The sequence below is a fragment of the Malus domestica genome, chromosome 04, assembly GCF_042453785.1.
Source record: "Malus domestica chromosome 04, GDT2T_hap1".
In the NCBI taxonomy this organism is placed as follows: Eukaryota; Viridiplantae; Streptophyta; class Magnoliopsida; order Rosales; family Rosaceae; genus Malus; species Malus domestica.
The window spans coordinates 29,900,615-29,913,967 of NC_091664.1; the positions used below are offsets into that span (position 1 = coordinate 29,900,615).

The 13,353-nt window shown below is 35.6% G+C and overlaps 2 protein-coding genes across 2 annotated transcripts; one reads left to right on the forward strand and one right to left on the reverse strand.

Annotated features, from left to right (window-relative positions):
- Positions 1 to 39: 39 nt before the first annotated feature.
- On the reverse strand, positions 40 to 1,210 carry IAA4 (auxin-responsive protein IAA3-like). The gene is given in 2 exon segments (NM_001300877.1): positions 40 to 673; positions 895 to 1,210. Coding segments are annotated over 2 exon segments (591 nt in total). The 5' UTR covers positions 1,098 to 1,210; the 3' UTR covers positions 40 to 285.
- An 8,803-nt stretch (positions 1,211 to 10,013) lies between these two features.
- LOC103434164 (auxin-responsive protein IAA16) lies at positions 10,014 to 12,971 on the forward strand. Its single transcript, NM_001294044.1, is given in 5 exon segments — positions 10,014 to 10,331; positions 11,208 to 11,434; positions 11,704 to 11,839; positions 12,380 to 12,441; positions 12,714 to 12,971. Coding segments are annotated over 5 exon segments (756 nt in total). The 5' UTR covers positions 10,014 to 10,038; the 3' UTR covers positions 12,752 to 12,971.
- The last annotated feature ends 382 nt before the right edge of the window (positions 12,972 to 13,353 follow it).

A 13,353-nucleotide genomic window follows, 5' to 3' on the forward strand; every position in this document is an offset into this window, starting at 1 on the left:
ACGGAAAATCATCCTGAAACTCCATGCAATAACAAAAAATTTGCACCGAAACTTTTTTTTTTTTCTTTTTCCGTTTATCGTTTCTTTTCTTTGTACAACTCTCCTTGAAGAGAACATGAACAAACTATACATGAAAATTTGCCTTGTTCTTCTAACAATTCCTTGTAAATATTTTCTATTACAACATAACAAAGTTTCTGTTTCTAAATCGAAAGCCCGAGCTGGATGTCTTCATGAGAGCAAACATGACTGTAAATCTTCTGATTTTGTCTAATTGTTCTTTGATCACGGCGTGCAGCAGCCTAACCCTTTCGCTTCCGAACCTTTCATGATTCTCAACCTCTTGCACGAAACGATGAACATCTCCCATGGAACATCTCCAAGTAGCATCCAATCTCCATCTTTGTCTTCATAAGTAGGCACAAATTCTGATCGGTTATTATACCCTAATTTCTTCTCACAGTAATCACCAACCTTGAACTTGAACATGTCTTCCAATGCTTTAAGCAGCTCAGGATATCCTCTGTACACCTTCAAATCAATCTTTCTTAGATAAGGAGCTCCATCCATGCTTATCTTCACGTAGATGCCGGCTGCCTCCGCCTCGGTTTTCTTCGATTGGAGGCAGTTTTTCCAGTATGATCTCACCGGCGGCCACCCTACTACTTGTGTCCTGCAATACATAACCACATAATCAGATTAGTTTAACTTGTTTAACCTCAAATTAATCACAAACCATGTTATGGAACAACCCTAATCATATTGTTGAGAGGATGAAGCTCACATCGGGAAATAAGGAATCTTGCATGTGCTTATAAGTTATTGAGCTACTCTAACTTATTGATTTTATAGTAGAACCTCAACATCTAGTTTATGTGCGACAAGATTGCTTACTTGGTAGGTGGAGGCTGAGAAATTTGCTCGTCGGATCTGTTGGCGGGTGAAGAATCATTGTCTTCGTTCATGTCGGATTGCAGTGGTCTTTTGTTACTCTTGCTAACCAAAGTAGGAGAAGAGGTGTTCTGCTCGGAATCATTGGTGCCCGGTAACCCTAATCTTAGCTCCGTGGCTTCAAGATCCTGCGCAAACATTGCCATGATTTTTCTTTGTTTCTTCAAGGATTGTTCTTCTGCTCGAACTTTGACGATGAACTAGCAATAACCAAGTTTTTGGTATTCCGTTGATGGAGGGTTTGAGGAGAAGGGGAGACGTAGAAAATAATTGTGTGAAGGGCAAGTGAAGTTGAATGGTATTATATAGATTACAAGTGGAGATAAAGTCATAAAGTCCAAGGACATTGTCTAGGAAAATTAACAAAAGTTTAGGCACCTCCCCACCTTTCCTCCTTTTGCGCGTGCATGCCACATTACACAAATTTTACCGTGGATGGTAATGATGGTTATACGTGCTAGGGTTTTTTAGGCGATAACGTGGCCTATTTTGTTATTAGACTCATAATAAAAATCATATATGAAATTTACCTTTGTTACAAGAAGAAAAGTAAGAATGCATCATGAACAATAGTTTTAATTCACGCCCAAAACTTGTATTGATAGGGTAAACAGTTTAGTATATAGAATGGTGATTTAGAGCATAAACTTAGGTTTTAAGTACTAAATAACCAACCTAAGACAAGAAACCGAAAGTTTAAGCTTTGAATGATGATTCTACACTTTAAGACAAATAATCAACTGTGGCGATACAAACTAAGGAAAATTGGATAAAAGTTATGATTGCTCAATCCACTATGTCTTAAAAGAAAGATTAAACATAATGCACAATGAAATTGACAATCTAATCTCGTAACATATTATTTTACTGTTATTACACACACGTGAACACGTAATTTATATACACATAAGTAAAGCAAGAAAGTGGATGTCACGCACCACAAAATAGCGTGGAAAGAGCAAGATTAGGCAAGGTATGATACGGATGAATATAGACAAGGGCAGCTACGGTGTTTGTGATACGAGCAGCACATTCGAGGCGGTTGTCCTTCCAAATTGGGACAAGCTTGGGACAAACCTTAGCCGCCCATATGGAAGACTTTGATTTTCTAATCCAACGACCCAGATGAATTGAATTATTCAATTACGCGGGAGGAAATCTGGGACCCTTGGATCCAGAGGGGATTATAGGCTGGTGGGGGCATCCCCATGTGAGGTTTGGGGCCCACATGGGCTGTCGTTGATGGGCAGGGCAGGGCATGGTGGAATGGGTGGTGTGGGCAGCCGATGGGCATTACTTTAATTAGGGCAAAAGTTAGGGCAGGTTTCTGCATGTGGCCATGAGCCCTTGCCTCAGTACGCTCTGTTTCCTTCGAGTCCACGGTATACTCTTTTTATTTTAATTCTTTATTTCATTGACACTACGGCTCAAGTCATTTTTTTTTTTACAATTATAACTGATAGGTCTCATATTTTACTTACATAGATAACAAGTTTAATGGCTAATTTTCATGGTTGTTTAATAGTGACTTAAGGTTTGTTTGGAAGTATTTTTAAAATTACTGAAAAACGTTTTTGGGTTCTAAAAAGTGATTTTTGCAAGAAGAACCAGTTACGTGCTTCTCTTAAAAGGCACTTCAAGTGTTTTTTGATGACTCACTTGCATTTTTATTAAGAATTGGTTCCAAAAGCACTTTCTTCCAAAGTATTTGTAATCATTTTAGAAACACTTTCAAACAAGCCTTACACCGAATTCTTCATCCCTCATAGTAAATGAAACAACCAAAATATGAAACAAAAAAAAAACAAAAAAAAAAACAAAACAACCAAAATATTGTATTTAACAAAGCAAAATTCATTATATAATGAGTATATATATTTAAATTAAGGGTTTGATTGCATTTTTTATAAGGAAAACTAATGAAAAGGGCTTGAAAACTTTGAGTTTTAATGATAAGGACAAAATAAAGGGTAAAGTGAATAGTACCAGGATTGATTTTTTAGTGTAAAAATGTGGTTTTTCGTTAAAGTGAACAGTACCGGGTGCTTTTCGTTAAAGTTCCCTTTTTTATATGAAATTATCCCACAACCTTTCCCTTTCTTGTGCATCTTTTGTCTAATTTTGATAAATAGCCCTAGAGGAGGAGAATGGGGGAAAAGGAGAAGGGGAAAAAGTAGAAGAACTATTCTCCAATAATTGTGAGACTATACAAAAATTGGAAAAAACTTCGCAGCTAAAGAATTTAGCAGCAGGTCATGCTTACATCCAATCCCGGCTGGACACGTGTCCAAGTTTTGATTAAAAAAATCAAAATTTGGACATGTGTCCAGCCGGGATTGGATGTAAGCATGACCTACTGCTGAAAATCAAAACTTGGACACGTGTTCAATCGGGATTAGATATAAGCATGACCGGTTGCTGAATTTACAGCAGCCAAGTCCAGTTCACAAAAATTTATACATGTAATCCTTTTGTTGGTAAAAACACATAAGGAGAAATGTTGAATTTGTTTTAGAAACTTTAAGTCAAAATTAAGAGGCGTACTACGATTGCGACTAGTTGCGAACTAATCTTATTCATTTCTACTTTTTGTGACATGTAAATGGTCGGATTTCGCTTGCTGACATGCGTGTAAACTAATCTTAGTCATTTTTACTTTTGTGACATGTAAATGATCGGATTCAGTTCATGCGCATGCACAATTAATCCTATATATCCCTTCTTTGAATTTTCACAATTATTTAGAGGGAAGGACCAGTCACAAGAGACACAAAGGGTCCACAAGTTTTCATTGAACTTTCATGACAGCACTTAATGGCCGATAAGTAAGGCCCCATAGAGTTAGGTTCACTACCTTTGGGACCCGACCACAATGGACCTCTGACCTATACGCCTCTCCAGCTATATATATATATATATATATATATATATATATATATATATATATATATATATATAGATTCATCTGCATCCTTGCCTTATATTAACAATTTTGGTTATGTGTTTAGTTTTCTTCCAACATTTTATGCACTCTGTTACTGCCCTTTCATATATAAGCTAAGCTACCGTCTTTCACTTGGCTGTAACAAGCATATAGACCAGTTTCTCATTTGTTAACCAAAACCTTACTTTAAATTCTTCCAACTTCAAATTCAAAGTATACGTTGTAGATTTTAGGTGACCTTTGATAGAACAAAATAAAAACACAAAAGTGGTACGTCATTGTATTTATATGCACAAGATATGTATTAGTGTTCATGTAGAAGTAGTTAGGTTATTAGTTCAACTACAAATACATTGTTCAATGTGACAGAAATACAAAAGTCGATTCAGAGACTCGCCTATGTTGGTTTTATGGGAAAACTTCAACTTCCTTCAACTTGTGCAATATATGTTTACTACCACTTTTTATTAGCGTTTGTTAGTAGTTGGGCTTGAAATTTGCATTTTAGCCGGATCAATGTTTAGACTCAATATCCCACCATCGGCTCTATGCAATAAAAACATTTGAATGAATTGAGTTCTAGGCAGTTGAATGAGAGAAATATAAAAGTTATTTTCAATTATTTTATACTATTATTCGACAAAAAGAAAATTATTTTATACTATTATGATTGAGATAACTATAATAAATATTTTATAAATAATCGGAATTACCCTAAATAGGCCGTTGCTGATTATACACTGATTATCCTTTGAATAAAGATTGAGTAGCAAAGAATTGGTGATTTGATCAGGGTGGTTTGAATGATTGGATAGCTAGCAAATGAAGATGCCATTTTTATATATGAACCCTTGCACGTGGAGATACAAGATAAAAGATGGCATATACCGTTTTATCCATCCTTTTTGGCCACACTTGTGATTTCAACTGATGGCACGGCAAGTGTTGATTGGGATAAAGGATGGTTTTGGTCTATCATCCAAAGACAGTTTGATGTTCACGGCTTGGATTCTACAACACGTCCAAGTGGGTTCTATAAATACAGAGTCTCGGACGCTGAAAAATGACCCCTTCGAACTCAACAACCAACTCAAATGCTTTACTCAAACTTTCTCACACCTTTGAGACAATCGGTGGCACGTTCAATTTAAATTAACACTAATGGAGCCGTAGAATCAGGTTTCCAAGTCTCTATTGACGAGAAGTTATTGTTTCTCTCGCTGAAAGAGGAGTCACTTCATTAGCTTTACCCCCGAAGTGAGGTTTTAATCAAGTTACTTTGTTTGACACATTGAAAGCACTATTATCGCTTAGTGCCAAAGTCAGTAATGCATTCAGGACCACACACCACCATCCTTTTACTCACCCAACCGAGCTCGGCCATGAATTGGCACGCCCACATCAACAAGGATGTTGTTAGCTAAGTAGTACTCGATATGCGTACCACATAGGTTTTGTAATTTTTAGAGTCAACCGTTACACATTAGATAGATAGATATTTTAGATGGATTTATAAATTTAGGGACAGATAGATATGAGTCATCTGATGAATTGATCCTTTGGTATTACTTTCTCGATAAATCTAATTTGGAATGGATTATCAGTTTCGTTTTCTCATTAAATTCTTGGCAAGGAAGGAGGGGGACAATCCACTCGTGACCTCAACAAAGCCACGTTTAGGGTTTTCATTTTTTGCTTTTGAGATTGATGTGAAGCTTCTGATAAATATATTCATTACATGCACATGATGCTATGTGTTTTGATGGGAAATCAACGGTTGTGAACAATGAGCTCTCCGTATTAAACAGTAGAGTTGATTGCCGTTCCGTTTGGCTCCACAGAAAATTTGCATGCAGGACGGTAGGGACGTGAACTTGGAATATGACGTGAAAGAAGATTGGTAAAAACGAAAATCTTATCGTATTCAGGTATATTACATATCGGAGATTTTGATTGACCATTGGATTCTTGACGAAAACACCGACAACAAAAAAGCTTCAGTAGGTAAAATACTCCATAGCATAGAGAATTCGCGATAAAAGTGTGAAACTCAGAAGCTGCAACTGAGTCACTGACTCACTGACTCGTGGACCATGAAAGAAGAAGAAAACGTCAAATCAAGCTTCGAGCCATCTGCATCGCCCTATTAAAGTCACACGTGTGGTGTCTGCCCCGTCTCCTGCGAGATGCTGATGGATTGTTGTGCTGGGTTTATGTGGTTCCATGCTAATTACTGCACACGTGTGGGGTCTAGGAGAGGTGTAGGATGCTGACATGGGGGCCCTGGTGATTGGAAGGAGAAGGGGCCACGCCACACGAGGGACTCCCAGTGTGGATTGGTTTGGTTGGCATGGGCCCTTCTCTCTGTTCGTTTGTTTGGCCGTCCTTGTCATTTGTGCTTTTCTAAGTTTCTGTGTTTTGTCAGCTTTTATGAGAAAATTGAATCAGAGATGGATCGGAGCAGTTTGTTTCTTGTTGGTCATCCATGGTGATGGATGAGCCATGAAATACCATGCAACATTGTAACATGGCCATGTCTATAGCTCTCTGTAAACGTCCATGTATATGACGGTTGTAACGCTAGCTCGTTGTATGCAAATGTTACAACCCTTACATGCAAAGGAGTTTTACTTCCTTTGCAACCGTAATTCGTTGATATAAATACATAAAACTTTTTTCTGTTACTTTTGTAAGTCACTTTATTATGTACATTTTGGAATTTGTACGGATGAATGGTTACTAATAGTAAGGTGCCAAATAGTGTTTTTAATAAAAATGGTATAATGTGACAAATGATTCATATTTTTTTTTTTCAAAAATATACTCAATATGTGAGCTGAAATAGTTTGAAGTCTTTGTAAAGCAAAAATAAAAATGAAGTCTTATCTGGAGAAGGTGGTGGTTGGTGGTTGGTGGTTGGCGAGACCCAGACAATCAGCGCTCCCTATCTTCTTCTACAATGGAATAAAAAGTGCAGAAATGCACATGATTTTCCCTCAGTCGATCGAGTTGACTTTCTCCGCGTTCCCCTCTCTCCCCCTCTTCTCTTTGCATGCGATATTCGTTGAAGGTTCATGCGTATGGGTAAATCAAAGCGATCGGATACAATGATCATGCAAATTCAACATAATCAACGGCTTCAAATTTTAATAGTATCACAATACTTTCCTCCTTTATCAGTAGCGAGGAAAGTCTTCTTCTCTGTCTAACACGGCATTATTTCATTACGCAAACGTCACATTTGACCTTGTTCCTCTTATCTAACTTTAGAAAAAATTCATTCAATGGTACTATTTAGCCATTCATATGTGTTAACTAAATAACTATAGAGAATTAGAGAGTGGCAGAAAGGAAATAGAGCAGAGAAATAAGAGTCTGTGTTAGGAGAAATACTGATGATTTGTTCACTAGTTGACTTTGTGCAACATATAATAGGCAACTAATAACTATTGATTATTTACATAAAACAATATGGAGAGATTGGTGGAATCATGGTTTGCCAGCAGATTCACTGGAGAGGTTAGAGGCTGGTTGGATACTATATATTGTCAATAACCAGTTATGGTAATGAATAGCTTGCTCAAGATGAATCTATTCATTTGGATGACTAGACGGTCTTCGAATTTAATGAATTTTTCTAGATATATATGATATCTAAATGATGATAAAATAATGAAATTCTGATGATGATATAACAGTAAAATGATGTCATGTTAATGGGAGATGAGAGAAGTATTGTCTTTAAAGTATAATATGGTTGGTCCAAAATAAAAGAAAATTGGAACATATATAAGAGTTGCACTCCCCATCTGATATATGCAAATTTGACAAATTAAACAACCTGGAAGTTCGTTTTAGATATTCTACCTATTTTTGTTAATAGAAAAAAATTGGACGCTATCCATGGATGACTCGATGATGTGGGTGCTTTGATGGTCACCACACAAAGTGGGGATTTGATAAGATTTTGAGCTATGCAAGCAAGTACTTATCCTAAATATATATGCTCGACACGCTACGTATTAAAGTTGGCTAGATATATCGTACCCTATGCAATCCAAAAGAGGGTGGATTCACGGGCCACTATTATGCAATGTTGTCGTTCTATTATTTGTGTTAACGAAATACTTAGGGTTTTTTAATTTTTTTGGATAAAAATGTTCGTGATTCGTTTCTTTTTGTTCATTTCTAAGACCTAGCTAGGACAAAAGGAGCTCAGATCTTCTTCACTCACTTTGTGTGTAACCTTTATGTGGTTTCTATCATTGATTGACATATGTTAATAAACTTAACTCTCCTTAACTTTGTTATTATAAACTTAATATGTGTCAATCAATTATAGAGATTATAGAGATGTCACACACAAAATGAGTGCATAAAATTTGACCTCGGACGAAAGAAAAGGAAGCTGAGAGGGATTTAGGATTAGATTTCAATAGTAGATCCACCCATATCGTTTCAAAAAGCTAGGGTTTTATAAAGCTCAAAGCATCAACTTATAAATGGTATATTTGTTTCTACATTTTTCGAATAACATTGTTACACTTACACACGTGGTTGTGGTGGTAATGGAATTACTTTGGATAACTCTTGGATATCCCTTTCAACCTTGCCTTAATTTGTTCATATCCACAAAGGTCGCCTCGTCCTTTAACTTTCTCTGTGACATAAATTAAAGACGTAAGCTGATGGGATTTAAGTAGGTAAAAGCTTCAAAAACCTGTCCATTTTTTCTTTTCCGTCATGCTCAATGGTTAATACACATCAATGATAATGCAAGAAGCATATGCTTACTAGATCGCTCCCCATTTTCTATTTGAAGATTCCCAAAATGTAGTAATTGTGGCCATAATATTTTCCTTATAAACATTCATAGTCCTCCAGTCATTGCCAATAAGCTTTGTGTTGTAACCAAACACTTTATGTTGTGCAAGCCTAGCTAGCTAGGTTAGTTTGATTCGATTGAGGACTTAAAAGAGAATAAAGTACTCAATACTTTCTTCTCCATCGTAAAGATGTTCTATAATCGCACATAAATGTGTGGGTTGAGTACGGAATAGTTGATTAAGATGAATCCGATTATTGGGTTGATATGTGATGCAACGTGACAAAGAGAATGTATCAAATGACTACCTTAAGGGACAAGTAAACTGAAGTCCACTAGAAAATATAAGAAAACCTCATATTTACTTATTAATAGTACGAAAGGTAACAAACTCTAACACCCTAAAGATCGTTTGTATATCGAATTTGCGCCTTCAAATTAATTTGCAATCCACTGGCTATTTGAATTTTGATCCACATTAATATTGATCAATGATTATTACTCGTTCTCTACGTAAGACAGTTGCACTTGATCACCAAAAGAAAAATAGTCACACTTTTTTTCGTACTGGAGGTAGGCTATCTGAAGCATCTCCATGGAGAATTGTCTCCTAAAAGGAAAAAGGACTAAACATTTTGTAATAATTAGTAAAGTTTGGCAACTAAAATATTTAAAAAAAAATGAATAAGAAAAGTAGACCAATTATGTAAGGAGAGACACTTTAGAATGCCAGTAACTTGTAGGATTTAAAAAAAAAATAAAAATTTAAGGAAAAAAAAATTTATAAAAGTTTAAGAAAAGTTTAGTTTACTTAATAATGTTTTATTAAATTAAGTTTGGGATTAGTGATTAGTTATATAGGTGGAGGTGGAGCCATTGCGCCCCAAGGAAACAAGAGTGTTCAGGAAACAAATAAAAGGCAAACAGAGAGCGCCAAGTTGTCCTGTGTCCACTTGCCTAACCACAATCATTCCAAACCTGACATCACCCGTGACATCAGTTTTCCGACAAGGCCCGAGCGATCCAGCTAACTGAACCCTCCACTTGGCACCATCTGAACCGTCTAATTCCACTAAAAGATTCTTCAACAAACCATATATCCTCCCAGACCAGACCTATTTTCGCCTTCTTTCAAAGTTGCACGTCTTCACTTTCCACCCTCTTCACAAACATCGTAGAGTTGTTAAGATCCTGAAAACTAACCTCAAATATTTACCCTTAACACACACAGAAAAACCCTAGAAGAAGAAGAGAGAGATAAAAACCCTAGAAGAAGAAGAGAGAGAGATAAAAACCCTAGAAAAACCCTAGAAGCACGATGGGTAGCGTGATACATGAACAGCAGAATCAGAAATATAGCTTGATAAACTTTGAGGAGACAGAACTGCGTCTGGGGTTGCCTGGTGGAATATTAAGCACTGCTGGAAAGGATGGTGAAGCTTCCAAGAACACTGGAAAGAGAGGGTTTGCTGAAACTGTTGATTTGAAGCTCAATATTTCATCCGAAGATCAGTCGGCTGGTGATGAAGATCAAGTGGTGGACATGAAGAAGGAGAAGGATGTTGCTCCTGTTCCTAGGTCAAATGATCCAACTAAGCCCCATGCTGCCAAGTAAGTTCTCTTTTTACCTAATTACTGGTTTAGTTGAGTATTACTTAATGTGCTAGATAGTATTATTGAGTCAGAGTACAAATAGTTTTTATTTGAGTATTATTGTGTCAATTAAGACGATACAAATAATTTTCATCTAAGTAAAGACGACAATTAAATTATGAATTAGTTACGTACTCGCTCATAGAACGAATACTTGCTAAGTTGATTAGAGTTATGTATTGGTTTCCCTGTACCAAGTTAGAATCTAAATCGTTTGTTACAACTCATGAAACTAGAAAGTGGTTTCTAACAGAGAAAATAATTTTGTTTCATACATTAATTTTTCGTTTTATTTTCCGTGGATCACATGCATCCAGAGAAATAAATTTGCATTACGTATTGAATTATAGGTAATTTTGAATGGTTCAGTTGGTTGTCGGGAAAACTAAGGAAACGAACAAAACACATGGAATCTTATTTTGCTTTTTTCTCAAACACCAAACATGAATTATGGACAACTCATCAAAAGTAGAACAAGATAGACAAGAACATTATTGTACTCATGTGTACACTACTGATAAGTTTTTTTTGGGTACTCAAAAATGTGATATACTGTTTTATGCAGGGGTGTGATATCCACACATCTCATTTTACTTCTCGTACATTCTTTTAATTTTTGGCCGTCGGATCGGATGAATTGAAGAAGATCAACAGATATAAATTAATAAGGGTGTGTGAGAAGTAATTTAGAGTAGGTAGATAGCATACCCCTTTATATATTATAATAATAATCGATAAAGTTTTCATGTCATACTTTTAAGTTACGTGTTATAATTTGAATAACAAGCGACGACCCGTGGCCTAACTATACTATACATTACTGAATTATTACAGGGCTCAAGTTGTAGGTTGGCCACCCGTCCGATCATTCCGAAAGAACATCCTGGCCGTCCAAAAGGATGTCTCGGATGAGGGTGAAAAGACCAACAGTATCAGCGCAGCATTTGTTAAAGTCAGCATGGATGGCGCACCCTACTTGCGTAAAGTGGACTTAAAGTTGTACAAAAGCTACCAAGAGCTTTCTACTGCCTTAGGCAAAATGTTCAGCTCCTTCACCATCGGTAATTAATTAATTGGTTAATTAATCATGCTTAACAAAAGGGTTTTCATAGTTTTTTTTTTTATTCTTAAGTTTGAATATTTAGTAACTTACAACTGATAAAGCAAGTGGTGGATGCCCTAGTTAGAGTTTTTCCTTTGAACCCACTATGTTCTGGTTTCATACACTTCCTTCCTCTAAATTAGCTGATTACAAAATTTTGTCGTTTGTAATAAATAAATAAAAAACTTAAACTGATAATAATTATTTTTTAATTGTGGAATATTGAAGGTAGCTACGGGTCACAAGGAATGAAGGATTTCATGAACGAGAGCAAACTAATAGACCTTCTGAATGGTTCTGAGTATGTGCCTACTTATGAGGACAAGGATGGAGATTGGATGCTTGTTGGAGATGTGCCATGGGAGTAAGTTCTTTCAAATTATATATACATACTAATCTAAGTTAATTATGAACGATGTTTGTGTTCCACTCATAGGGGAAGTTATTTGTCCCTCTATGATTAAAGTATATTTATTGTATGAACATTATGATTCGAACAATTCATTCTCCTTATCATCGTCTAAAGATTATATATCGGAAAAATTATTCAATTTGGAGATCATTTAACCATCTATATGCATAAAAATGAACGATTCATTATGAAGATGCTACTTGTTATCAAAACCGTCAATTGGTTTGAGATGGATGGATAGCTAAACGATCTCAAAATTGAATAATTTTTTTGCAAATCTGATCTTTAGACGATCATAAAGAGAATAAACGGTTCAGATTATGATGTTCGTAAAGTAAGGATACATTGATCATAGGTGGGAAAATAAGTAGGTTTCACTATGGGGAGAACACAAGCATTATCCTTTAATTATATCTAATTCAAAACTTAAGCTGCAATTTACTTGAATTATGATGAACCACAAATCACTAATTTTGTCTTGGCTTGTCACAGAATGTTCGTCAATTCATGCAAACGTTTGCGAATAATGAGGGGATCTGAAGCTATTGGACTTGGTTAGTGCCTCAAATTATTTATTTAATTTACATATTAGAGCAGTTTATAACAATTTAAGTTTTTAGTTTTTCGGATTTTAATTTTATAGTTTTAATATTTTTTAATTTAAAACTTTTTTGATAACTATTTTCAACTTTTAGTTTTTAAAATCGAGTAAAATTTTAAAAACTGAAAACATTTGCAAAACCAGTTTAAACTTAAAAACAAAATGGTCTTCAAATTTTAATTTAAAATTTTAAAATCGCACTAATTTTTTTACACCCTATTGCAGCACCAAGAGCGGTGGAGAAGTGCAAGAATAGAAGTTGAAGAAGTTGCTAGATTGCTTTGGGTTGATGTTTCGGCCATGGACACAATCAAATGAAAGCAGACCGGCTCCGCAGAGATGGAGAGCATGAAGTTTCGATGTGTCTGTGACCCTGTATTTTTTTTTTCTTTTTGGTCCTTCTAATGTTTTTAACTAAAGTTAAGAATATATTCTGAGATTTGTTAGGGACGACAAGAAGCAATAATATATATTATAGATGTTCATAGTGGCTCATGTGCAACTTTCTTTATTGTCCATGGCCCCGCTGGTTAATAGTGGTTTTATTCTCTCTAATTTTTAATACGGCACTGGACATGAGATTCTCTGCATCATTATTTTGGACCAACAATATTATGATGAGATTCTCTGCATTATGTTTTCTTATTTTAATTTTTTGTTGAATTTTTAATGTTAGTTTTCAGAATTATCTGACATTTCATTTTAAATTATGATTAAAAAACACAACACCTTATTTGGAATATTGTTCTTCGATATCTTGGCTCATTGCACTTAGGACAGTTATGATTGATCAGACACTTCCTGTCAAGTTTCAAAAATTTATTGGTTGTATGCTTAGAAGACATCGTTATTTTATATTAGTTTT